Here is a 26,352-nt window from a genome sequence, read left to right on the forward strand (position 1 = left end):
AGACTTTACAGTGGCAACCCAACACTGCCAGTTTATTGTATAAATAAGTAAATAAAATCAAACTCTGAAATGTGTTAATATGAATGCATAGATCCACAAATGTGAAATTGTGAACATAGAAAAGCTGAATAAAGGAAAAAATAATGTTTTGTTTGGTTTCTACGTTTCTTGAATGTAGGTGGGTTATTGCTCTCTGCATCCGATACACCACTCATTGTGGTCAACACACACCTTGCTTATTCTCATTGCAGGCGAATGTGTAGGTAATTTTTTTTTTGTATATAGTTCATGGGTTTCATAAGTATAATTGATTCTTTAACAAAACTAAGATTGCTCTCTTTTTAAAGGAGACACTCAGAAGATTATTGTTGAAGTGTAAAAAAGTTATGGAAGTTAACGTTTACTGTGAAGTAAATGTCCTGCACTGAACACATTTTTTTTTTCAAAATAATTTAGACTCTAAAATCGAATCCAAATGTCTAACCAAGTTGTATTCCGAATTCCAAGTCGAAATCACAAGAACTGAGGTTCCTGAGAGAGATTGTATATGCCACCAGTTGACACACGCACTCACTGAAAGATTTCTGATGCGGCCTCTTATCACAAATGAATACCCTACAATTCTGTCATAGTATCACTTCTATCAAAAAACAATGGCCAAATATGGAACCTTGAGTCCCAGAGCTTTCCAACAATATGAGTTTTGTCAAGATTAGAAAAAGGTTTGAGGGGGCGCAAGCAAGTATGGTCCTCGACTCACAGAAGTGGACTATTGGAACGTTCTGTTATTTTCATCGTGGTATGTAATTCAGATGAATAGTTATTTGGGTGGTGGATAACAGAATTTTTTGTTTCTCTTTGTGTTTTTCGTTATTTCTGCTCTTTTTTGGGCTAAAGTAAGCTAAGGGACCGTTTACACGTAGGACATGGTTATTTTGAAAAACGGAGACATTTCCCTTCGTTTGTGCCCTTCGTTTACACGCAAACGGAGAATTCGCCTCTGAAAAAGTTTCTTTCTAAAACTCCGGCCAGAGTGGAGATTTTGGAAAACTTTGTTTGCACGTTTGCATGTAAACTGATAAAAACAGAGTTTTAGGCAGCCAACGTCACAGTATGTGACAGAACTTGCACCTGCGTCAAAAGTGCGACCTATGTTTACATTTTCATTCGTCTTTGGTGATCATGGATGCATTCAGAGTAGCAGTCGCATTACGGTTGGTGCAAACCCTTTCCGTCTGTTTGCATTTGCTAATACGGCTGCTCTATTATGTCAAGGAGCTGTTTTTGCTACTTTGTTCAAGTACGCCCACAAGCCGTGCGAGTTATTCGTGTATTGCAGTTTGGCTGGTGGTTATGTTGCCCGCATACTCTCTCCCATGGCCGAAACTGGTATTATGACACCTGTCGGGCCGTGGCTAGTAATTTAACATGCTAATTCAGGTTGATATCTCTGCAGCACTATAACTTGTAAATTTTTTAATGACATCATCGCCCTTATTTCTTCTCATTCTTTTGATTCGTGCAGCTCATTATTTGGATTTTTATCCCTGAATTCTTACACATGGCACCTTTAAAGAAGTCACAATGTAAAAATGTGATTTTGTGCATTTTGTTGCAAAAATGTGTTTTCTCAATTCAGGGTATATACAGAAATACTGGAGGTAAATTCAATACCTTTTAATACCATTTTTAATACCTTCTCAATATTTTTTAAAACCAACACGCCATTGAGTTGCAGGTTTATATGGCAATACGTTTCTAACCAGTAAACAGAGTTTGAGATTTATAAAACTACACCCTCTTGCTCAATAGAACAATGCAGATAAGGAAAGTCAACAGAATAGATTGAGACTCAATGACTTTGGAAACATCTTGCATTTTTTTCACCTTTAGAATAAAATTAATATATGAAATAAAATGTTAAATTAAAGCAGAGGGACCCAGTCAGACTAGTGAAGTCCTCTCGCAGGAACATTGAGGAACAGGAAGTGCATTGCTCTCAGAAGCTTTTCCAGTGACCATGTTGTAAAGCCTGCCTTTATAGCGTTGTGGATGGTGTGAAGACCACAGTGACCACCTGAGCACCTCCATAGAGCTCTGCATGCTCCTTCTGGAGAAGCTCCACCAACTTTAAATTCACATTGGGGCCATCCATATGCCATCCATAACTGATAAAAGCTGCCTCATATTCAGTTGTGAAACATTCCTGTGAATTGACACAGACGAAAGTTTGTTGATAATAAAAAAAGACTGAATATTTATTCTTGAAATAAATGGAATTTAGCCACACAGTAAAGTAGGCTTCTGATAACACTTTAAATAAGTAGTACTTTAGAAATAAAATTATTTTGTGGTGGTCCATTTTCCTAAAGCAGATAGAAATGTCATTGAACAAATATGATTCCAAGACCTAATTTACATTGGGGCTATTGACCCCATTAATATTTACATGCAGGTACTCATATATGGGATCAATATCCCACCAAATATTGCCGCCATGGATAAAAAAATAATAAGCTTGAAATAAAAATTTAAAAACACATGTACAAATATATTGCACAAACTAAAAAAAAAAAAAAAAAAATGATCAGAATAGCAAACAACGTGGTCACGGATCAAAATATAATAAGCAATAATAAAAAAATAACAAGCATGAATAAAAACTTTAAACACATTCAAAAATATTTTTCATAAAACTTAAACTTATGCTAATGTTTTCTTTAAAATTATGTTTTCCTTGGTTTTATTACTCTGTACTTTGTGCTCTCTTGCATTTTGTGCTCTCTTGCATTTTCTGCTCATACTTTTTTTTGGTCGCTTGTGCTGTTTTTCTCTTCGCTCTTCTTTCTATGTTCTGCGCTTGCTCTTCCAAATGTTGCAGTTCGAGTTTCATGTAAATTAGGGCGGGCTTAAGCGTCACCATTGGTCCACTAGTTCTAGATTGACAGCTCCTGTTCAACCTCCTGGCTCCTTTGAGAAAAAGAATGATAAGGTTGTTTCTCCCCTGCAACTGGCCAGCCACAGGAGCATGGTGAGCTGCCATGGCTGCCACATACACTTTGAGCGTGGATGGGGGGCGACCCACATCCAAAAGCTCTTGTAAGAAGGAGAGCACCACTGACACTTCGCATGAGTGGGGCTCAAAGTGTCTGGCTGAGCACCAGCCAGCGAATACTGACCACTTCAGAGCATAGATGCGTCTTGTGGACGGTGCTCTAGCCTCAGTGATGGTATTTAAGCCCTTTTCTGGGAGGTACCCGGATACCCGTTGAGGGGCCATACATGGAGGGTCCATAAGTAAGGGCGAGGGTGCCAGAATTGTCTATTTGCCTGTGTGAGGACGTCCTTCCTCATTGGCACTGGCCAGTGGACAGTGTCCGTTATCCGTGCCAGCTCTGGAAACCACACTTGGGTTATCCAGAGGGGGCTACTAGGAAGATTGAGCATCCGCTCTCCTTGATCAGTCTGATGACCTGAGGGATCATAGAGACCGGCGAGAACGCATACAGCGGGCGTCTGGGCCATGGGTGGGCCAGCACGTCTTTGTTCTTCGAAAAGAACGTTGCGCAGTTAGCTTTGTTCCTTGAGGCGAAGAGGTCGATCTCTGCCCTGCCTCACACACTTTATATCAGACAAACCGTCTGTGAGTTGAGACCACTCGCCTGGTGGAGTGTTGTCTCGAGACAGCATGTCCGCGCCCAAATTTTGGACTCCCGGGAAATACGCAGCATGAGAGGAGGGAGAGCAGGTTGGCATGAGACCAAAGGAGGAGCTTTCTGGCCATGACATACAGGCTGCCTGTTCTGAGGCCACCCTGGTGATTTATATAGGATACCACCGACATGTTGTCCGTGCGGACCAAGACGTGGTCTCCTGAGGTCTGGCAGAAATGCATTCAGGGCTAACCAAACTGCTCTCATTTCCAGGCAGTTGATATGTAAGCTCTTCTCCGGGCTCACCCAGAAGCCGGAGACAGGCTTGGCCTCATGCAGCGCTCCCCAACCTTGGTTGGAGGCGTCTGTGAAAATTACTTTCCTCCTGGAGGCCACACCCATAATTATTTATTATTTATTATTTACCCGACTGGTACCAGTTCTGGGCTTTTCAAGGGACCAGAGCTCTCACACAGCACTGGTTCACCATAATGTGCAGGTGGCCTGACCACCATGCATGGGCTGGCACACGGCGCTTTAACCAGTGCTGAAGGCTGCATATGCAGTAACCCTAGTCGGAGTACTGACAATGCGGCAGCCATGAGACCGAGAAGCCTCTGAAACTTCCTGAGGGGCGCGCGCACTCTGGTGTGAGCTGCGCTCTCATCGTTACAGAGTCGATAACTGTGCCCAAAAAGATTACATTCTGGCTGGTTAACAGTTTGCTCTTGAAATAATTGATAGTGAGACCCAGACATTCCAAATGGCTGAGTATCATGGATCTGTGTGTCAATAATTCGGTCCTCGACTGAGACGACATAAGCCAATCGTAGAGATAATTCAGCATGTGCACTCCCCGTTGCCTCAGGGGAGAAAGCGCTGTGTCCATGGACTTCGTAAGTGTACGTGGTGGCAGGGACAGACTGAATGTTAGGACTGTGTATTGATAAGTCCACCCCTCAAATGCAAATGTCAAGAATGGCCTGTGGCTGGGCGTTATCTGAATGTGTAAAACTGTACCACTGCTTTTTCCACTGTATAACAACAATCCCCCGGGCGAACCTTCATAAGGATTTGTTTATAAGAACTGGTTCGATCGCCCCTTTTGCTAGCAAGTTTTGCACTTGAGCCACGCTGCTTCTCACCGAGGTCTCGACGACCGCCTGAAAACGTGGGGGTCTGCGAGCGAATTGGAGTGAGTAGCCTCACTTTATAATGTCCTGTTTTCAAGGCTTGCTCTAGCTCCTTTGGCTTGATTCGACGGCGAAAAGCTTCAGTGAGGATTCAGAGACATGAAGTGTCACTGAAGTTGAGTAAATCTGATATATTGGCCGAAATGAGCGATCTTTATAGGCTTAGGCCACACCCATTTAGGCACGCTCTGACGTACTCGGCGCCAAGTCAGTTGATTGGGTCGCACGTCTGATGCACTCGGCCATTGGATGTGCAGTTGCCGCAGCACAGCCAATGAGCGAGCTAGACACCTGCTGTGTTCGCTGTGCAGCTGCACTGCGTTTTAAATTATTGCATCAATATTTCGAGGAAAAGGGAGTTTCCCGACTGCGTGTTAGCTATGCAATACGAAGTGACAGTTCTCGAAAGGGAAACTTCTTCGTTGCTCTGGTTGGTTGTAGCGCTATCCTATTGCGTGCAGAGGGAATTTGAAAGACAACCGTTTTAGTTTTTAAAAAACAATTCAAAAAAATTAATACCTCTTAAAATAGTGATTAATTTTAATGGACTTAAAGGGTTAGTTCACCAAAAAATTAAAATTATGTCATTAATGACTCACCCTCACGTCGTTCCAAGCCCGCAAGACCGTTCATCTTCGGAACACAGTTAAAGATATTTTAGATTTAGTCCGAGAGCTTTCTGTCACAGTGGCTGTGCGGTCACAGAAAGCTCTCGGACTAAATTTGAAATATCTTAAACTGTGCTCCGAAGATGAACGGAGGTCTTACGGGCTTGGAACGACATGAGGGTGAGTCATTAATGACATCATTTTCATTTTTACTAATTTGATTTACTACCATTTAATAATTTTTAAAACCCCACGGACACCCTGTCAATTCCATTAGAATTTTAAATCAATTGAAGACTGTTTTGAATATTACGCGGCCTTAAGTGCTCCAGCCCATTTGTGATGATCATATTTTTTTGCCTGACCCGTCAGATAAGCTATGCCTTATCTAATGGCGCTTTTCCACTGCATGGTACGGCTCAGTACGGCTCAGTACGGTTCGGCTTGGCGCGGCACGGTTTCGGCACGCTTCGCTTTTCCACTGCGTGGTACGACTTGGCTCGGCGCGGCATGGCTCAGTTCGCTTTAGCTCGGTTGCTTTTCCACTGCAGTTAGTACCGCTTCAAAGTGGGTGGGATTATGACTGATCGTAGTTTATCCGCTCCTCTGCAACCAACAAGAGGAACGTCTGCGCTTCTCGTCCACTGACCACGATTCAGCCATTTCTTTTTTGGAAGTTTTTTTTCTTCAAGCAAGTAGTTTTAAAACAGGTGCTACAGCGGTGGCTGTTACTGGCTATTTAAATCTAGCAGGTTTGATGTCTCGCAAATACAATGACGCTGGTAGTGACGATTCTGTCTGTCTGACCAATAGTGATCTACAGTGCTTCCACGTCACATTTTAGTATCGGTACGGTACGCTTGAAACCTCAACAGAGGTGGTACCATTTAAAGGGAGCCAAAGCGTGCCGTACCGAACCGTACCGTACCATGCAGTGGAAAAGTGCCATAATAAGTCCTTTGCCTCTGTCTAGAGGCAAAGGACTGAGCATGGTTAAGAACTTCTATAAAGATGGAAAATTTGCCACTTTAGAGCACTTTCCCAATCACAATTTTTCCAATATCTACAGGTGCGCCATTACATAAACCTACTCAAACTGAACAGTAATAAGTCAGAACTCATGGTGGTGGCCCCTGCACCACTACTCAGGAAAGTTGGTGACCTGGCCCTGGTTGTGGATGGCTGCTGCGTTTCCCCTTCTCCTGAGGGCCGCAACCTGGGCGTCATTCTGGACGCCACTCTATCTTTCCGGTCCCATATTAACAAAATCACCAAGGTGGCCTTCTTCCACCTCAGAAACATCTCACGACTCCGGCCTTCACTCACAGATTCAGTAACTGAGACACTCATTCATGCCTTTATCACCTCCCGTCTGGATTACTGCAATGGTGTCCTGTCAGGACTGCCCACCAAGGCCCTTAGCAGACTGCAGTATGTACAGAACTCTGCTGCCAGGGTTCTAACCCACACAAAGCCCTGGCAGCATATCACACCTATCATCCAACAGCTACACTGGTTGCCAGTCAAGTCACGCATCACCTACAAGATCCTTCTGCTCACTTACAAATCTCTCCATGGACTCTCACCAAAATACCTCAGTGACCTCCTCCATCCCTACACACAGTCTCGTTCCCTGCGGTCCTCTGACAAGGACCTGCTGGTCATCCCCCGCAACAGGTTGCGGACTTTTGGGGACAGGTCTTTCTGTGCAATTGCTCCTACACTTTGGAACAGTCTACCATTCCACGTCCGCTCTGCCCCATCCCTGCCCATGTTCAAAATGTACCTTAAAACATTTCTTTTCACAAAATCTTTTGACCCTTAATTCCTCCCCCAGAACCACACAGACACACACACACTTTCGTTAAGCGACCTTGGGTACTATGAAAGGCGCTATATAAGTCCAAGTTATTATTATTATTATAAACATTATTTTACTGAGTTTCAGGAGTTGCTTCAGTATCATTATATGTATGACCTTTTAAGTACACCGCCGAAGGCCAAACACTTAGTGACACAGTTTGTTTCCTTGTTTTTATCTAATTTTTCATTCTCTTCAGATCAAATCAAAGTAGCATGGGAAAAGGATACTGGAATTAATATCTCAAACGAGATTTGGGAAGAAAGACTGAAGCAAATTCATACCTGTTCTATTAATGTAAGATTACAATTTAGTTTTAAGTGTTGCATATTACACTATACCAAATCTAATCAATAAAATGTACCCTTCAGTTTCCCCGTTATGCAATAGATGCAAGAGCTCTGATGGGATGCATGTTCATACTTTTTGGTTTTGCGCTGAGATTTCTGAGTTTTGGAAAAAAAAAATTCTGTGGTACTCAAAAGTTTTTGGAGACGATATCAGTCCAGATTTTTAGTTAGCTTTGTTTGGATGTTCTGACCATATTAGCATTGACATTCTCAGACACTAATATGTTTGCTTTGGTATGGAGGGGGCTAAAAGGGTGATCTTGATGTAGTGGAAGTCCACAGTACAACCCAGCTTTCATAAATGGCTGGCTGAAATGGTTGCTGCCCTCAAGCTCGAAAGGATTCGTTTTTCTAAAGCTGATGCTTCTTAAAAATTGTATAAAATCTGGGGCCCCTTACTTGGGTATCTTTTTAAGAGTTGAAATATGTTTGGGCACATATGTAATATGGATAACTTCACTCATTTATCCCTTCACTCCATTGTTAATGTTTTGTTTAAGTTTGATTAAATATGGCTTTAAGGTGTATATGGCTTTAAGGTGTATTATAAAATCGTGCACAAAATGTAGTAAAATGTGAAACGACACCGCCCACTGGCGGAGGAGCCCGCTAATTAAGTTTTAAAATACAGTCTCCATGGAAACGAAATGTCCAATTTCAAAATTATTTTAATAGGATACATTTTTAACGTTTAAGCTTCCAAATGATACCTAATTTATGCAAACTAAAATATCTGATAGGGGAAATGGGAAAGTGTAAGCACTCTGGTGCGTTATTGTAGGTTATTACTTATAATACAACTTAGAAGCACCCTGGTTAACACTGTAAATAAGTTATTAATAATGGCCTCGAGAGGGTGACAAAGCTTTGATAAGAAAAATTTGCAACCATTTGCTCTCTTTTAGTTAACATGCCTGCATGTTTGAGTTAACAAATATGTAACGCATACAACAAACTTAATGAATGTGAAAAGTCTTATTTTTCATATATCTGACTCACTTTGCATGACCCTGTTATTTCCACTCTGTGACTTCTGATTTATGAAAGTGAAGCCGTTTTTGGACAGGACTGCTTTTATATTTGGAGGTGGTGATGTAATAATGAACAGATTCTACATCATTTTAGCCACCCGAATCGTCCCTCTCAATTGTTCCAGATGTTTTCTGGACTGCGTGTTCATGTGCCGGTGAGGTTTACAACTTATTTCATCTTACACAAAACTAAATTTCCCCATTTCTATTGCGCCTATAGTCGTAGATTTAGATGATGCTACAATATTCATCACTAGGCTGGAATTTACTAAGCTCAATTTCATTTCAAAAAGATCAGATACATAACGGATTTGGACCACATACCCAAGGCTACGTCCACACTGCAGGCTGAAATGACCCAATTCCGATTTTTTTGCCCCTATGCGACCTGTATCTGATCTTTTCATGACAGTCTGAACGACACAGATCCGATCTTTTCAAATGCGACCCAGGCCACTTGGGTATGTGGTCCAAATCCGATATGTATCCGATCTTTTGAAATGCGACTTCAATCTGATCGGCCAGGTCACATGTATCCGACCCGCACGTCATTGATATGCAACAAAAGTCATACTTCTGCGTTGAAGTAGGCGGGAATGAGAAGATAAACAACTATGGCGGTCACATTTAATTGGAAATGTGAACGGCCTTGCAAAAAATTTGATTTTGACAGCACAGTGTGAACGAGGCCCAAGTGGCCTGGGTCGCATTTGAAAAGATCGGATCTGTAAAATAGGGGGGAAAAAATCGGAATTGGGTCGTTTCTGGCTGCAGTGTGAACGTAGCCTTAATTACATCCCAGGAGTTTCATCGATTCCAGACATCGACTATCGATTCCAAATGCCTCTGAATTGGAGAATCAACTTTTTGTGGAATTGAGTCCCTGCCCTGCTCCATATTTCCGTGCACAAAGATAATTTGCTGGAGCCGTTTCCTCTGACATCTGAAGCTTGTGTATGATAGTTGGAGCGCCTGAACAGAGGAAAGCAGCAGCCTAAAGGAGACTAGATATACCGAACCTAAATGTATTTAAATCCAAATTACATTTGATTGTTTTTAAAGGCTTTAAATAAAAATAAAAAATAGTATTTGTATTTCAAATAGGCCCTGTATTTCAAATACATGCATCTGAAATACTGCCTGAACTGGCTATTACAGACATTCGCGTAAAAACATAACGGTAACACTTTACAATAAGGTTAATTTATTAAACATTAGTTAATGTATTAACTAACATGAACTAACCACGAGCAATGAGGGGGTGGGTTGTATACATTTTTGTCATTGGTTGTTGCATTAAATCTTACCCAGATACAATAGTGCTATTTTCTGATTGGCTATTGTGTAGCTCGACGAACAACACCACGAGAGGAGACGCGCTTGATTCCTGCAGGTTCCACAGTGAGAGCGGCGCGGCCAGAGCTTTTGGCGCTGCGGTGCGGCATATTAAATTTACAAATAGTTTTTCAGCTTGAGAAATACAATGTGTGGCGGGAGAGCGTGACAAAAGACCTAAATGATTGACTGACACACTCAATGCGTGACACTTGAGAGCCCTGCGAATCTGCGCTTAAAAATGCGTAAAGAAAATTAGGGACGTAGCCTTCACCTTCTGAACCGAAACAGATTGTAGGGTCATTCTGTGATGTTGATCAGAGCTCCTCCATCCTCCGAGAAGAGATAAATATATGTTGCGACCTATGGTAGCGACAGCCGACAAGGAGGTAGGAGAGAATCTGTTCAGTTTGAATGGAAGTCAATGGAGGATTTGCATCAATACGCGGAATAAACTACTTTTCTGTTGTCAATGTCACGTAAAAAAATATCCTTGTCAGCCAGTCTTTAACATATTTGCTATTAAATGTCGACTTTGGAGAGAAATGTATCTTGAGTTTACTACAAAAAACAACTATTATGAGAAAGGTCAGGGACGATTTTGCAACAGGTTCGAATTATTTTACGGCACTACCCATTTCTGTACTTCTCATGGTACTTCTACAGGATATGAAACGTTTCTAGCTGTCGTAAAACAATTTACAGTTACACGCTCTGAACATCTCATTGATGCTGAACACTTCCCAATCAAATCGCGTTTCGTCTTCTTTAGCCATTCTTTTATAAATGCGCCAGACAATTTAAGGAACATTTTAAACATCAGATATATTTGTTATTTAACCTTTTAAGTCATGATCATCAGGTATGTGAACTATTTATTTTCATGTCAAACTGCATTATAGATAATGGTACTTGGGCTAAAGCTTAGGCTAAATGCTAACTGCTTAAACAAACAATATAAACTATATCATTGTAGCCCACAGACCACCTGATACTGGACAAAGATAAATAAGATAAACATTTAAATTATTTTTTAGTGAAGCGTAAAGGAGGGAAAGTACTGACAGTTTTTAGTTTATTAATATGTTCGAAGACTTGACTCCATCCAGACTCCTGGAGGTGTTGGAGAGTAGCAGCTAACACGACTAGCTGCTAGCATGTTTAAACTGTGCAGCTGTTTCTACACACACACACACACACACACACACACACACACACACACACACACACACACACACACACACACACACACACACACACACAGATACTGTAACTATAAGAATGTCCACATTAATGTGGATAAGATAACTTTTGTTTCGAAACTACACTAGCACAATGCTATTTCAAGCATTTTCCAAGAGTTGCTTTTCCACACAGAAACATCTGAAAATGCTACATTCACCTTATTGCGTATATGTTGAACATCATAAAAGCGAAAAATATTAAAAATAATTCTGAATGATGTGGACGTAGAAATTAGCTTGGCATTATATGCAGCTTCTGACATTGCTGAACATTAGCTGAACTTTAGCAGTTTCTTGCGACCTGGCGCTGAATTAAATATAATCTAATAGCTTGTGAACATACAAATCCAAACACAACATTTGAGCATATTATAGATTTTACAGACAACAAATAAGAACAAACTATTGATAACTCACCCGACACAAGTTAAAAACATGCGTAATGAATGTCTCTTGACTGGCCTACTCTATCTGTCCAACACCTGTTGCATAAACCTCTAAGACTAGTCTTACCAGTTAGACATCAAATTTGTTTCTTTTAGACTGTTCATAGCTTTTTTAAATCAGTTACATAAATACGTAGATTGACCTAATTTAATTCCGAAAAGTAATACTGACTGCCCCTGACTAACTGCTAGTGGGTCATACTAGAACTTAAGACACTGCCTTAACGTAATGGCTATGTTTATGCAACTGGCCCCTGAGCTCTAACGACCAATCAGAGGAGCAGAATAGACCAATTACAACAGACTGGGCCATCTGACCAATCACAACAGACTGAGCCATCTGACCAATCACAACAGACTGAGCCATCTGACCAATCACAACAGACTGAGCCATCTGACCAATCACAACAGACTGAGCCATCTGACCAATCACAACAGACTGAGCCATCTGACCAATCACAACAGACTGAGCCATCTGACCAATCACAACAGACTGGGCCATCTGACCAATCACAACAGACTGAGCCATCTGACCAATCACAACAGACTGGGCCATCTGACCAATCACAACAGACTGAGCCATCTGACCAATCACAACAGACTGAGCCATCTGACAAATCACAATAGACTGAGCCATCTGACCAATCACAACAGACTGGGCCATCTGACAAATCACAACAGACTGAGCCATCTGACAAATCACAACAGACTGAGCCATCTGACCAATCACAAAAGACTGGGCCATCTGACCAATCAGAGCAGACTGGGCCATCTGACCAAACACAACAGACTGAGCCATCTGACCAATCACAACAGACTGAGCCATCTGACCAATCACAACAGACTGGGCCATCTGACCAATCAGAGCAGAGTAGGGTCACAGAAAGGAGGAGGTTAAACAGACTGAGTCCTTTATCAAACCGTTTCAGAGATTGAGAAAGTAGGAGTCAGTGTCATTCTGTTTGTACTGTTGAAGCTTCTGTCACCAAAACAAATTCCTTGTATGTGTAAACATACCTGCCAATAAAGCTCTTTCTGATTCTGATTACAATAATGCACTAACCAAACAGGGGACTTAAACGGTTTAACAGCAGGAATGTGAATTTTATTTTCACATTGCTAAAAGTAAATATTTCAATTCTTTCTGTGTTTACAGGTGCTGCATTGTTTCACTTCATCTGCTAATGGTGATTAATGAAGGTGAGCACTAAGAATCTTTACAGGGTCAATGACATGTAAAAGTGTCCATGATAAAGAAAAGGAAACATCTTTAAACTATCTAGTTTAAAACACAAGCATTAATTCATGTTTTTGCATTAAAACCATGTTTGTTTATTATTGTACAGTAACTTCTCTCTGTTTTCAGCGTCTCTGGTCACTGTTGAGGGTTTAATCGGAGGTTCTGTCGTTTTACCGTGTTCGTCTGAAGAACCTCAGCTTACAGTTCAAGACATCAATGTGCAGTGGAGATACCATAACAAACTGATAGTGTTTGACATTAAGAATGGTAAAGGCTCCGGAGAAGCACAGAATTCGTCATTCAAGAACCGAGCTGAAACCTTCCCTGAAGAGTATAAGAAAGGAAACCTCTCACTCAAACTCAACAATCTTCAGTACAGTGACACAGGAAAGTACCAGTGCTACATCACAGAGGAATCAGTCATCAGGACTGTGGAGCTTCTCATCGAAGGTTTGTGGTATTTTTTTAGTGACACAATTTTAGGTCCATTTTAGATATTTTATTCACGATAAGTAATTTCAATGTACTTCTTATCTAACTTACTCTAATTAGAGTATTAGTAGACTGTAGTTGCCGCTTAGGTTAAAGTTTGGTGTTAGAGTTCGAGTTAGTAGAATAAGTTGACATTTACTGTAGATGCAAAGTTAGTTATAGTCTGTAGAATGTCTTTTTTCCTAATTTTAATTAAAGTCACATGTGCAAAGTTCTTAGAAATGTAATTTTTCTAGTCATGTTGGTTTTCAACAGCTTTATTACTTTTTTTGTATAAATGTGTAACAATCAAGTAAATATAACAGTTTATATAACTATTTTGATATTTTCAAGTTTAAATTATTTTTTACACGTCATGAATGAGTAATTCAGTAGGTTTTTTGAAACGTCACACAACATAACATTTTATAACCTGAACTAACCTTGCCTTGCTTTAAAAGTCAAAATAGCCAATATTTGTGTAGGGCTCGGCCAGGAAAACTGGTTCCAAAGCGGCACCAACTCTTTGCTGGACTAGAACCAGAGAACCGTTCTTTTACCACGTCATGCTTACGTCGGGGGCTGGGGGCGGGTTTAGATGTGTCCTAAACATCTTTTCTGACCGCAAAGCCAGGAGAAACATTTGCAGAAACACGATGTAGTCCGCCATTGTAATTGTTATGCTTGAAGTTGGCGCAAGCGTTTCTAGCTTTTTTTTAATTTTTTTTTATTGAAAACATTATGTAAGCAAAGAAGAAAACAGTCACAAAATAGAACAAATAAACGGAGAGAAAAAAAAGACAAGACAGGTGTACATAACTAATCAGAAAAGATTACATATCAAAGGAAAAGATTAAAAGACTTACATATTTCAATTGTTTTTAAAGCCTTCTTGGATCACGAGTTAGAGATAATCCCAAAGTAATGTTGTACTTGCAAGCGTTTCTAGCTGAGACGTAAAGCGACGTACACAGTGACGTAACGACGTCGTTCGCTGGGCGCTCTAGAAGTGGAAAAACAAACAGGTTCTGAGGAGGTTCGCAAGTTGAACCAACTCCGAACCAACTTTGAACCAGCACCAGTTCCGAACCCGTTCTTTTTTGGTGGAAAAGGGGTATGTGATGCAATTCTGGGTTTATTTTGTTTTGTTTTCCTGCATGTTTCACCACATGATATTAATTTGGTGGACAAACATTTTTAAAATATTAAGCAATGAAATAGTTTGGACATTTCTTTGTTTCAGAAATGTAAAACCACCAGCAGAGGTGTATTCAACTTATTTTGTGTAAAAAATGCATTTTAGATGTGGTTTTGGTTTGGGCTTCTGAATTTGAATATGTTTGGTTGCATAATGGATTGATATCTCAGTCAACAATCATTCATTAAACTTCTTTGTTACTTCTCTCTGTTTTCAGTGCCTTTGCCAGACAAGATTGTGGGTTTTATTGGAGGTTCTGCCGTTTTACCTTGTTCTGCTAGAGAACGTCCACTTACGACTGAAGACATTACAGTCAGTTGGAGACACAATAAGACCCTGAAAGTGTTTGACATTATTAAGGGTAAAGTCTCAGTGGAAGAACAGGATTCAGCATTCAAGAACAGAACTGAAACCTTCCCTCAGGAATATCTGAATGGAAACTTCTCACTCAGACTCAACAATCTTCAACGCAATGATACGGGAATCTACAAATGCTACATTACGAATGAATTACTAATTCAAAGAGTGACACTAGGTTTGTGAAAAAGAAGTTTGATTCATTTAAACTAATAATGTTAAGATGATTTTAATTGAGAATGAGATCATTTTTGAGACCTCTTTAAAACACAATGAAATGTTTTACTGAATCTAATGCAATTGTCTTTGTGTCCACCAGAAATAAACCAAGGAGCTCAATCGAGATTGGAGAAGATTTTACTTGTAGTGCCTTTTCTTTCTGTTCCCATTCTGCTCTTTATGTGAGTATTGGCAGAAGGAACTACAGTCTAGCAATGTGTTTCTTTTCTTCAATAACCTCAAAATGACCTGCTGAGATCGCCACATCTGCTGAGAGACAGCTGGAGACGTTAAGCCACAATCTTAAACTGATGACACTGCAGTCTACAGTAACAATTCAGTTATTCCGCTCTTATGTTATTGTATATTTTATTAATTTTATAATTGATATTATTTTATACTCATTGTTTACTTTTGACTATCTTGCCATGAAGATAAACTTGATGCTGAGAATGCCGTTAAAATATACTTTTTTATGCTTTCAGATGTTTGTTTTTTTTGTTGGTGTCTTTGTTTTCATTTGTTTCACAGTTGTTTACATTTAACTGTAAGTCATTAAGCTTCTGCATTTAAGATACAGATAAGTTGTGGAAGATTTATTGTGGCAAGCAGAGACCCTTCCTATCAGAGCTACACAACTCCTTGTCCAAGAACTTGTTTTCTCCAGACTGGACTATTGTAATGCTCTCCTGGCTGGTCTTCCCGTATCTACTGTCAAACATCTGCAACTGATCCCGATGCTGCAGCGAGAGTGGTCTTAAGCCAAAGAGGGCACACGTTACACCTCTCCACAAAATTGCACCTGTTGCTAGTTCAAATTCAAGGCACTGATGTTTGCCATCAGAACAACCACTGGCTCTGCTCCCTTTTACCTAAACTCATTACTCCAGTCTTACGTGCCATCAAGAAAGTACTTGTGTTCTGTAAGTGAACCACGTCTGCTAAATCTGGTGAATTGTTACACTAGATGAGGAAGTAATTGAACGAGTATCAGTAAAATTTGTCCTTTAAACAGAAAAAAAAAAAACTTAGAGTAAAGTTGGGTTTCTATTATAGAAACAAAGGCTGTTTCTCTTTTAGTACAAGAAAAGCACTCATTCAAACAATTATGGTGATATTTTATACATGCATCCCAATCAATCTTCTTTGAAAATGCTGGATTCAGTATATCATGCAGCACTAAGACTTGTAACTAATTCAATTTTCCGTACTCATCATTGTAGCTTGTACGAGAGTGTTGGTTGGCCATCTCTGCACCATCGCAGTCTGGAGCACTGGTATATTTTTGCTTTTTAAGGCGATGCTTTGTTAACGGCCTTCTTTCTTGTGTTCTCTTCTGACTCCTAAAGTCACTACCAGGAAATGTAATCAAATCATTTATGTTATTCCACGAACGCGAACTGTCTTCAAAGAAAGTGGCTTTAAAGTTTTTGCACCTTTTTCCTGGTAAAAAAAAAAAAAAAGTAGATTCAGCTAAAATTTAACCATTTACCGACAATGAACCAGTTTAAAGTTTAAGTACTAAATGCACATGTGGTGTTACTGAGTGTTGCTGGTGATTATGTTGAGATGATGTTAAATTGCCAAATGTCTTTTTCTGTCAAATGTTTGTAAAATATTTTTATATTTAAATTTATTTTTTTTAATATGGAACTACTATTCTGCTGTCTTTGCAAGGACTCCCTTGAAAAGGAGATTTTGAATCATCTCAATGGGAATATTTCCCATGCCCCTATTATAACTATGTTATTCTATTCTATTCTTTATGAATTCTACTGAGAAACCACAAGAAAAAGGTGAATAAAGACTGAGTGTCAATGTTAAAAAAATATTATGTTTTGAATTATGCTGTATAGTTGTGTTTTGTGGTGTGTTAGTTATGAAACCCAAAAATTACTTTATTGTTAATTGTTAAAAAAAGGCATTATTTTATTTTAAAAAGTTAATTGCATTTTATTGACAAAATATTTTAGATTGTCTTGTATTTTTTTTTATTAGATCAGATAACATTTTTATCTGTCACAGAATGTTGTCACAATTCACTTCAATTCTTTCGGGGTAAATCAAGAAAAAATTATACACTTTATCAATGAAACAAAACCACATAATTGTGCTAGACGTGTGAAATTAATATGGGGGAAACAAAATCTCTGAATCTCAAGTGGATTTACACAAACTGAGAAAGTGTTAGTTTGTTATAAGTTAGAATTAGTTTATGGAACATTGAGTCTCAGACCTTTCCAACAATATGCGATTTGTCAAGATTAGAAAAAGGTTTGATTATTAAATCATGTAGTAAAATGTGAAACATGACACCACCCACTAGGGGGAGGAGGTTTTAAAATACCGTTTCCATGGTAACACAATGTCCAATTTCAAAATTATTTTAATATGATGCATTTTTAATGTCTAAGCTTCCAAATGATACCTAATTTATGATAATAACTAAAATGTGTGATAGAGTAAATGGGCAAGTGTAAACACTCTGATGCCATATGTGTTATTATAGGTTATAACTTAAAATAAAACTTAGATGTTTTGCCTTAAAAATGTTGAAGACCCCTGGTTAACACTGTAATTAAGTTATCAATAATGGCCTCCAGAGGGTGACAAAGCTTTGATAAGAAACACTTGCATTTGCAACCATTGGCTCTCTTTTAGTTAACATGCCTGCATGTTTTAGTAAACATTTGTTAACATTTACATTACCATAAACTTAAGCATCACGCAAGGATGGCTATAAAAAGGTATTACTGTACAGAGAGAGAGAATATATTTTTGCTTTCTTGGTGGCACAACAATTAAAAGCAGTCTGATGACTTTATTTACATGAAACTTGCAGTTCAATAATCTTGCTGATATTCTGATTACTAGATTATTCTGATTATTAGTAGATCTTCTGATTTGGTGAGATCAACAGTGAAATACTCGTCTGAAGAAATTGGCGCACTGATCATACCAAAACTCCTGAGTTTGCACACCTTTCTGAACAATTCATTAAAAGAACCAACTCAGAATTATGTAAATATGTTATAAGTACAACAAACTTAACAATTAATGTGAAATTTTTCAAATTTCTGACATGGCCATTCTGTCAGGGTTCTGTCTAGTCTTTTTCTTGGTTTTGTGACAGAGCGCGCCTGTTTTGTCTTGTACCGTGTAGCACACAGCTTGTGTTTAACACTAGCTGTGTGCTTTCATGTTATGTTTTTTGTGAACACGTGGCTTATGAGTGTTCTCATTGGCTGCGTGTTCATGTCTCGTTTTGTGTGAGCACATGGTTAGTGATGTGTTTTACTGGCCATGTGCTTGTAGTCATGTTTGGTATGAGCACATGGCTTGTCATGTGTGTTTCCTTGTGCCATGTGCTCTCCTGTCGACTGTCTAGCCTTGTCCATCTTGTTACCTGATTATTGGTTAATTTGCCTCACCTGTCCTCCCTCATTAAGGCCAATTTATAGAGGGAATGCACGTGACGTCACTGTTGGCCGGAGTGACTGCAGTTACGCCCACAAGTGGCAAAAAGACTGAGCGGCAGCATTGGTTTTCAGTGTGAATGCTGCGGAAAAACACACAAAACGCGTCTAAAACGGGAAAGAGCTTTGAGACTGACTGTACAACTAGATTTGACAAGAAATATGAGGAATATTTTTACAGACTACCTAAAGCTACAGAACAGAGAAGCAAATAGATCGATGCAATTCATAGAAACCACTGGACTCCAGGCAGCGAAAGGTGGATTTGCAGTTATCATTTTTGTGTCAATATGCTGAATTTAGTGGTAAAATCATTCTCTATATATTGTATTGTTATATATTGCAGTGACAACTCAATCAAATATTTACCACTGTATATTCTGTATAATTTGACATTTTTAAATAAACACTGACAAAAAACTATACAAGTCTTAAGTCTCTAGACGATATGATGATATATATAACATTGATAAGTGATCACCTGGATTTAGACCTGCCTATTTTGTATTTATATAAAGCATTCACAGGCAAATTTGCTGTATGTATTTCCCTGGTGTCGAAATCAGGCACATATAAATGTCAGGAAACACGATTCCTGGCTGCATGTTAATATCCATGGATCACTGGATCTTTAGTAAGTTGTAAGGAACACTATATTGAGTCCAATCTTTAGTATAAACTGATAATCGTTTGTTTTACTTGCGTTTTCGCAGTTTCCCCTATTAAATCCAGTCACGCAGCAGCTCTTCTGCCACTCAGTCCGGCTGAGGGGGCGTGTTCCGGCGGGAAAGTGACGTTAATGCATTCCCTCTATACTTCTGCGTCGGGTGCGTGCAGTAGGTACGGCATAGCATACACAGACGTTTACCATACGGCGTATCCTGACGCACAGCTCCTCAAAAATGTAACACACCGCGACAACGCGGCCCGCAAGATCTGTGATTAGTTGGCTTGGTTGCATAGCGTTTCCTCCTGCGCATTTCCGCCGTGTTCTTATGCACCACCCGCCATTTTTAAATTCAGAAGTTCAGTGAAAGTTCAGTGCAGAAACATGGAAATGGACCAAGTGACCGAGCGATTGGTTGAAGAGGTGCGGAAATACAGCCATCTGTATGCTTTCCTTCAGTCGCCATTGCTTGTTGTAGCCTAAACTCAAAACAGCCGCGAGGAATCTAAACACAGTGGAACATTAAAACCCTCACCCACCAACTAGCGTTTCGGCGCTGTAACAGCAGAGCAACACAGACATAACGCAGAAGTATAAATGCTCACGACGGCGTCGCCTACATGCGTAGCCTACGGCGTACACTCAACGCAGAAGTATAAATGGGCCTTTACCCTCTTTTGTTTGCTGTTTTTATTCTCCCTGTGTTTGCAGTCCTGCGCTGGTTCGTCATCTAAGGTCCCCTCATGTTTCCTGTTCCTGCCAAGTCCAGTTCTTGTAAAGTCTTGCTGCCTGTCTTGTTTCCCCCACGGGGTAGGTTTTGTTTGTTTTAGTTTTATTTTATGCTTAATAAAAGCTCATCACTCTGCATTTGAGTCCTCACTACTTTCATCAACTCACATCCTGACACATTCTCACTTTGCATGACCCTGTTATTTCCACTCTGTGACTCAGTTAACATTCACATCCTGATTTCTGAAAGTGCAGCCCCATTTAGACAGGACTGCTTTTATATTTGGAAGCAGGGTGATGTAATAATGAACAGATTCTACATAATTTTAATCCCACATTACTGATTATCCAAATATTACACAATTTGCTATGGTGGTTTGACTTTGATTACACAAATTATTAAATTTTCCTCAATAAAATACTCATAAGTTCATTGAGGCTTGTCGTATTTCGCAGTTTTTAATAGTCAAATTTGGACTTAAAAATGCGAAAGAAAAATAGGGAAGTGAACTGGAACAGATTTTCGGGTCATTCAGACTGTGATGTCGATCAGAGCTCCTCCGAGAAGAGATACAAATGTGTGGCGGCAGCCGACAAGGAGGTAGGAGAGAATCTGTTCAGTTTGAATGGAAGTAAATGGAGGTTTTGTCTCAGTACGCGGAATAAACTACTTTTCTGTTGTCACGAAAAACAATTATCCTTGTCCGCCAGTCTTTAACATATTTGCTATTAAATATTGACTTTGTTGAGAAATGTATTTTGAGTTTACTACGAAAAGAGAAAAGTCAGGGACTATTTTGCGTCAGGTTTGAATTATGTTACGGCACAACCCATGCACTTCTATAGGATCTGAAACGTTTCTATCTGTCCTGAAACTGAAAGTGTTATAGTTTACCGTTGCATGCTTTCAGTAGTGTTGAACATCTCCTCGATGATGCAAACTTCCCAATCACATTGCATTTTGTCTTCTTTATCCATCCTTTTATAAATGTGCCCTTTTAAAGATCAAAGACAACATTATTTGTTATTTAACTTAAGTTATTTAAGTCATGATAATCAGGTATGTGAAGTAATTTATTTTCATGTAACTCTGCGTTATATATAAATAATACATGGTACTTGGGCTAAAGTTTGGGCTAAAATGCTAAATTTACTGAGAAAAAGATTACAATTTATCCTTATTGATGTGGACTTAGAAGTTATCTTGGCATTATATGTAGTTTCTGACATTCTATAGGCCCGTGCAGTTGCAACAAACCCAATGCAATACAATCCGTATTTTTTCAAAAACATGTGTCATTATTTTACTTCCATAATATTATCTCATAGGAACGTGATAATATGTCGTGGACACAAGATCATTTTTGTTGAGGTAACAACATCTTCAAGTCATGGCCATGCGATGTGAATTCATGGCCTTGTGACTAAGTCAACCAAACATGTCCCTTCCTGGTCACCATACATACGTGGCAAACGTGTCTCTTCATGCTCACGGTCAATAGAGTAGCCCATCCTTTGCAAGGTTTGTGCGAGATGGAACAGAATGGAGAATACTTATACCCAAGCTTTATAGCCCCTTTTTGGACTAGATTAATTAATGGGTATAACACTCTTGTAAATGTCAACAGTTCTCTTTTCATAAATCCTGCATCATTAATGATACGCAAATATGCCCCAATATTTCCCCAAGTGAGCCTACTTGCACAGACCCTGTGCAAAGTCAGGGAGGACGGTGGCTCCCTATTGGTTCCCAGGACTCATGCTCCTCGCGACACCCCCTCCCTGGACCTGCTTTTCTCAGAGACGGGGCACCCTATGGCACCCGTGCCCGGACCTCTGGAAACTCCATGTCTGGTCCCTGGACGGGACGTGGAGGTTCTAGGTGACTTACCCCAGAGGTACTTAACACCATCAGTTCGGCCCGAGCACCATCTACGAGACACGCATACGCCTTAAAGTGGTTAAAGACGGTTAAATTCTCCTCGACCCCCCTCCATACACTCTTGGGACCTTTCCCTGGTGCTTCGAGCACTTCAGGATGCTGAAGTGAGCCTTTGGGCCGGGTGACGACCACATTGTATTTAGACCCCGGCCTGGATATGTGCCCAATGTTCATACCACTCCCTTCAGGCACCAGGTGGTGAACCTGCAAGCGCTGCCCCTGGAGGAGGCAGACCCAGCCCTGGCTTTTCTTTGTCCCGTTCGCGCTTTGCGACTGTACATGGTCTCAGGCCCTCAGATCAGCTCTTTGTCTGTTACGGAGGCTAGCAGAAGGGAAAGGCTGTCTACAAACAGAGGATGGCCCACTGGATAGTGGATGCCATCAGCTTGGCTTACAAAGCACAAGGCGTGCCCTGCCCGCTCAGGTTACATGCTCACTCCACGAGAGGTGTTGCATCCTCATGGGCGCTGCCACTCTAACAGATATCTGTAGAGCTGCGGGCTAGGCGACAACCAAACACGTTAGCTAGGTTCTATAGCCTACGTTGCGTTTTGGCCTTTTTTTTAATTGGCCATTTTGATTTTCTTTCTTTTGCAGACCTGGCAACCCATATCCTATGATTCATGATTCTAGCCCCTCTTTTTTGCCAGACTTCCACAAACCGTTTATACTTTATATTTGTAAATAATTTCACCTCATATGTCATGATCATCAGGTATGTAATCTAATTACTCTTGTTGAATAGGTCTCACAGAATTAGGTATAAATTGAAATCGAAAAAGCAGTACATTCGAATTTAGGGGAAAAGCATATGCTTGCTAAATACTAATGCATTTGTACTACTACATTGGAAAAAAAAAAACAGTTTAAACTCTAGTATCATTTTAGCTTGGAAGTCAAGCTTTGAATGCTAAAAAGAGATTTTTTTTGTAACCAGTATTGGAGTGTAAAGAGAAAAAAAATGCTTAGAGAGTATGCTGGAGTAGCATGACTAACAGGTTTGAACTTGTAGGGTACAACTAAAGGCACATGCTTTCCCTTACTACTCCAGTGTATGATTGCAGAAAAAAAAATACACACATATATATATATATATATATATATATATATATATATATATATATATATATATGGCTTGTTTAAAAATCAAATAAATGTGTAAGGGGGGCCCCGGATACCCTAACTACGGCCTTGCCCACACAGTGTTAATATAAATACTTAGCTAAAGTAATATGTTTTGCATGATCAAAACAATCACTTAAGCAAAGTTTTTTCTGCTCAAGAGCAGAGCTGAAACCTTACAGCAGAACTAAAATAGTAATCATCAAATGCAGCCTTACAAACACAAACACATTTCTCTCTTCAAAAAATGTCCACAACACCACACAATTATTTATAGCCTGCCCTATAACATTAAAAACATGTTTCTGGCAATGTCAAAGCAACATGATTATTGTGACACTTAGAAAGAGAGGAAAACACATATGTGGGGGGAAACAAGATTTTCTGGAAATATAGTATGATTTATTTGAATAAACATTTAAAAAATGTAACCATGCAATGACCTATTCTAAAACTAATAAAGATATGTACCTACCGAACTGTGACTGGAACCTGTTATCAATCATGTTTGTTCTACTCGCAATTACTAGCGAAATCCACCGTAGCTGATACTCCCACAGAATCACTTCCTCAATAAAAAACAAAAAAACGTTCCTTAGTCTCCTGTGCAAATTGTCCCTCCCACACAACAGTAAATGTCTCTCTATTTATATTCCTTCTCAGTGGTTTTATAAGTGACATATAAAGAGTATATTCTGTCAAGTCATTCCTGGGTCACATTTCACACCAGAATCAGAAAGAATGCCGTTTTGTTAATTAAGATTTGTCTTTATTCATGTCAATCTACATGCTCACGAGTTGCAAAACAAATTTATTCATTAGTTAATCTTTTCCCACAAACTTCACTCTGTTGTTCCGCTCGTGCTGTTTCAGATCCTGTTCATGCATTCCTACATGGGAAGATTGAAACAGGTCTAAATAATCTGCTTGTTATGCATATTCATAGAACAAACACTGTCAAAATTGCTTGAATAAACAAATGATCAGATGATCATAAGGCATTGTACTTCTGTTTACCATGTAGATGTTTTATCTCAAACCATATTTGTGGAAGTTTTGCTTATTTCAAGTCTGAAATGTGTTAACACAACTGAAGATGAACTGGAAATTCTGTGTGCTGTACAAGTACACAAGGAACATTATTTTGTAGTAAAACAGTGACTAAGGCTATGTTTACACGGAAACGATCTGAAGAGAAAACGCAAAAGTGGCGTTGCGTTATCACTTTTTATTCTGCGTTTTTACCATTTAGACGGGAATGTAACGGTGGAGCGTTTTTAAGATTTCCACTCTGGAGGGTGGTTTCACTTTTTTGCGTTGTTAAGCCCCAAAAACGCCGTCACCATGTAAACGAAAGGTATATCTCACAAAATAATTTTACGTTTTCATCTGCGAGTGTTCTCGTGTGAACAGGGCCTAAAAAAGGCAAGACAAACAGTATCTGAGTCCTGTATTAAAGTGTGATGAGAAGGTGCTTGTACGCATAGGCTATACGCATACACAATGGCAATTATGCCTACTTTAAAGTTACAACTGCAATTACAGTTGCTTGCATAAAATGCCCCACGAACATTAACATGTTTCCCATGCGATAGGCTACAATTGATCTCCATAAATAACATTTTCTCAATTCTGCGCATATATTTTCACTTACCTACATCAATTGAACGCTCGAGTGGGCCTCGCCCGAGGAACCTCCTCGAAGTCGGCTGGTTTTTGTCGGGGCTCCAGCAGGCCCCTCGTCACAGGCCTGCTCCATTCTTCCCCGAAGTTCACCTGGAGCTTACCAAGATGGCACGCTTCCCTACTCCGCAAGGACAAGCTCTTCCATGTCCACAACGCTCTCCTCTGTGGACAGAGCGGTGTAAAAGGGCTAAGAGTCGCTGCCGCCCCTCGAAGAGGCCATTTATATTGCAGTAAATGGGCCCGCTGCGCTGCCCGCGCGACTAAACACAAACGCTGTTTCCACAGCGACCCCAAAAAGGCACATAAAGTGCATGTTTCAAGCACACAACACACAAGTTCCTGGCCCCCTTCCACTAGGTGGCCCCCACCAGTTGTCACTATGACCAGTTTTACGAAATATTCTTTTTTTCAAATTGCATGAAAAACCACCTCATGCGACCCCAAGCCTATGGGAGTTTTTATAAAATTTCAGATTTCCTCTGGGTGTATTTTCAATTTGCTATTTCAATTTGCGCAATTTGAAGGTTAATGGAAATGCAGCTAATGATAGAGTGATATCCTGCTAGTTTGGGGATGCCCTTTATATACTCCTTTCCTGAATACCTCTCGATTAACAATCATCACGGGGGTGATTACCGTGAACGTTTTTTGACGTCAATGTTTTTTTTCCCTAGGGCCCGTTCCAATGTCCATCCTCGTGTCCCGACCCGAGGGCGTCTGAATGCCCCATTGGCCACACACACACACACACACACACACACACGCGAATTTGTCATTAAAACATCATTCAATATTAGTCTGCAAAGCACATAAAAATATTCATGAAATACAATGAACTCACAAAGATGAAGCTGCATGATCTTTAGGATATTAAAACACTTAAGCATGATTCAGTTTTGGTTCTTTCACACAACTTTAGATAAGAAACTTTAACCAACAGTCAATTAATTTTAAATAGGTTAGTTCATTAAATGAATAACAATTAATTTCATATTTTATTTGACTCAATTGTTTCCTTCGAATATTGCATACTTTAGTTAAATATCCAGTTTGTATCCAGCCTCTCACGGAGACTTCAGATGCCCCAACGCCTGTGAAGAGACGACTCGACGCCTGTGAAGAGACGACTCAAAGCCGGCGATATGTTATGCCATAAATTAATACTTGATTAACTAACTGTATTTTTCTATGTACATTTCCGAAATGCAATTTCTGTAAAGCTGCTTTGAGACAATGTGTATTGTGAAAAGCGCTATACAAATAAATTTGAATTGAATTGAATTGAATTGAATTGAATTGAATTGAATTGAATATAACAACATTTTCAGGGGGCATTCTGTTACAAGCATAAACATGTTTAAATATTTGTTTTTAATTTGAACAATGTGCTGCTATGAACAAGTATTTTACTGATATATGTAAAGTAGTGTTTACTTCAACAAGCTGTGTCCCAACACATTATCAAAACCTTTAAAAAAAAAGATAATTTACATTTATTATTGAAGTGCACAGGTCAAAAATATG

General features: G+C 39.7%; 1 protein-coding gene and 1 long non-coding RNA gene across 3 annotated transcripts; one reads left to right on the forward strand and one right to left on the reverse strand.

The window, feature by feature from the left end:
- Positions 1 to 4: 4 nt before the first annotated feature.
- On the reverse strand, positions 5 to 23,717 carry LOC143736261 (uncharacterized). Its single transcript, XR_013203408.1, has 4 exons — positions 23,618 to 23,717; positions 20,974 to 21,073; positions 1,584 to 2,206; positions 5 to 998 (listed from the first exon to the last, which is right to left on the reverse strand). It is a non-coding gene; the product is annotated as an uncharacterized LOC143736261 (long non-coding RNA).
- LOC143736243 (V-set domain-containing T-cell activation inhibitor 1-like) lies at positions 10,088 to 16,233 on the forward strand. Of its 2 annotated transcripts, none has more exons than XM_077226964.1 (5): positions 10,088 to 10,420; positions 12,878 to 12,921; positions 13,088 to 13,411; positions 14,848 to 15,165; positions 15,307 to 16,233. In XM_077226964.1, the coding sequence occupies exons 2-5, from the start codon at positions 12,906 to 12,908 to the stop codon at positions 15,390 to 15,392; spliced, it is 744 nt and encodes a 247-aa protein (XP_077083079.1). In that variant the 5' UTR covers positions 10,088 to 10,420; positions 12,878 to 12,905; the 3' UTR covers positions 15,393 to 16,233. The 2 variants fall into 2 exon arrangements, with proteins under 2 accessions (XP_077083079.1, XP_077083078.1); XM_077226963.1 differs by lacking the exon at positions 10,088 to 10,420 and adding an exon at positions 10,733 to 10,893.
- Positions 23,718 to 26,352: the final 2,635 nt, after the last annotated feature.

The sequence above is a fragment of the Siphateles boraxobius genome, unplaced genomic scaffold (assembly GCF_051911475.1).
Source record: "Siphateles boraxobius isolate OS27281-9 unplaced genomic scaffold, OSU_SipBor_1 13, whole genome shotgun sequence".
Classification (NCBI taxonomy): Eukaryota; Metazoa; Chordata; class Actinopteri; order Cypriniformes; family Leuciscidae; genus Siphateles; species Siphateles boraxobius.

Excerpts from the sequence above, each read along its gene's own strand:
- LOC143736243 (XM_077226963.1), top strand. Across the intron at positions 13,412-14,847 it reads TGTGGAGCTTCTCATCGAAG|TGCCTTTGCCAGACAAGATT; the intron begins GTTTGTGGTATT and ends CTCTGTTTTCAG. Across the intron at positions 15,166-15,306 it reads AATTCAAAGAGTGACACTAG|AAATAAACCAAGGAGCTCAA; the intron begins GTTTGTGAAAAA and ends TGTGTCCACCAG.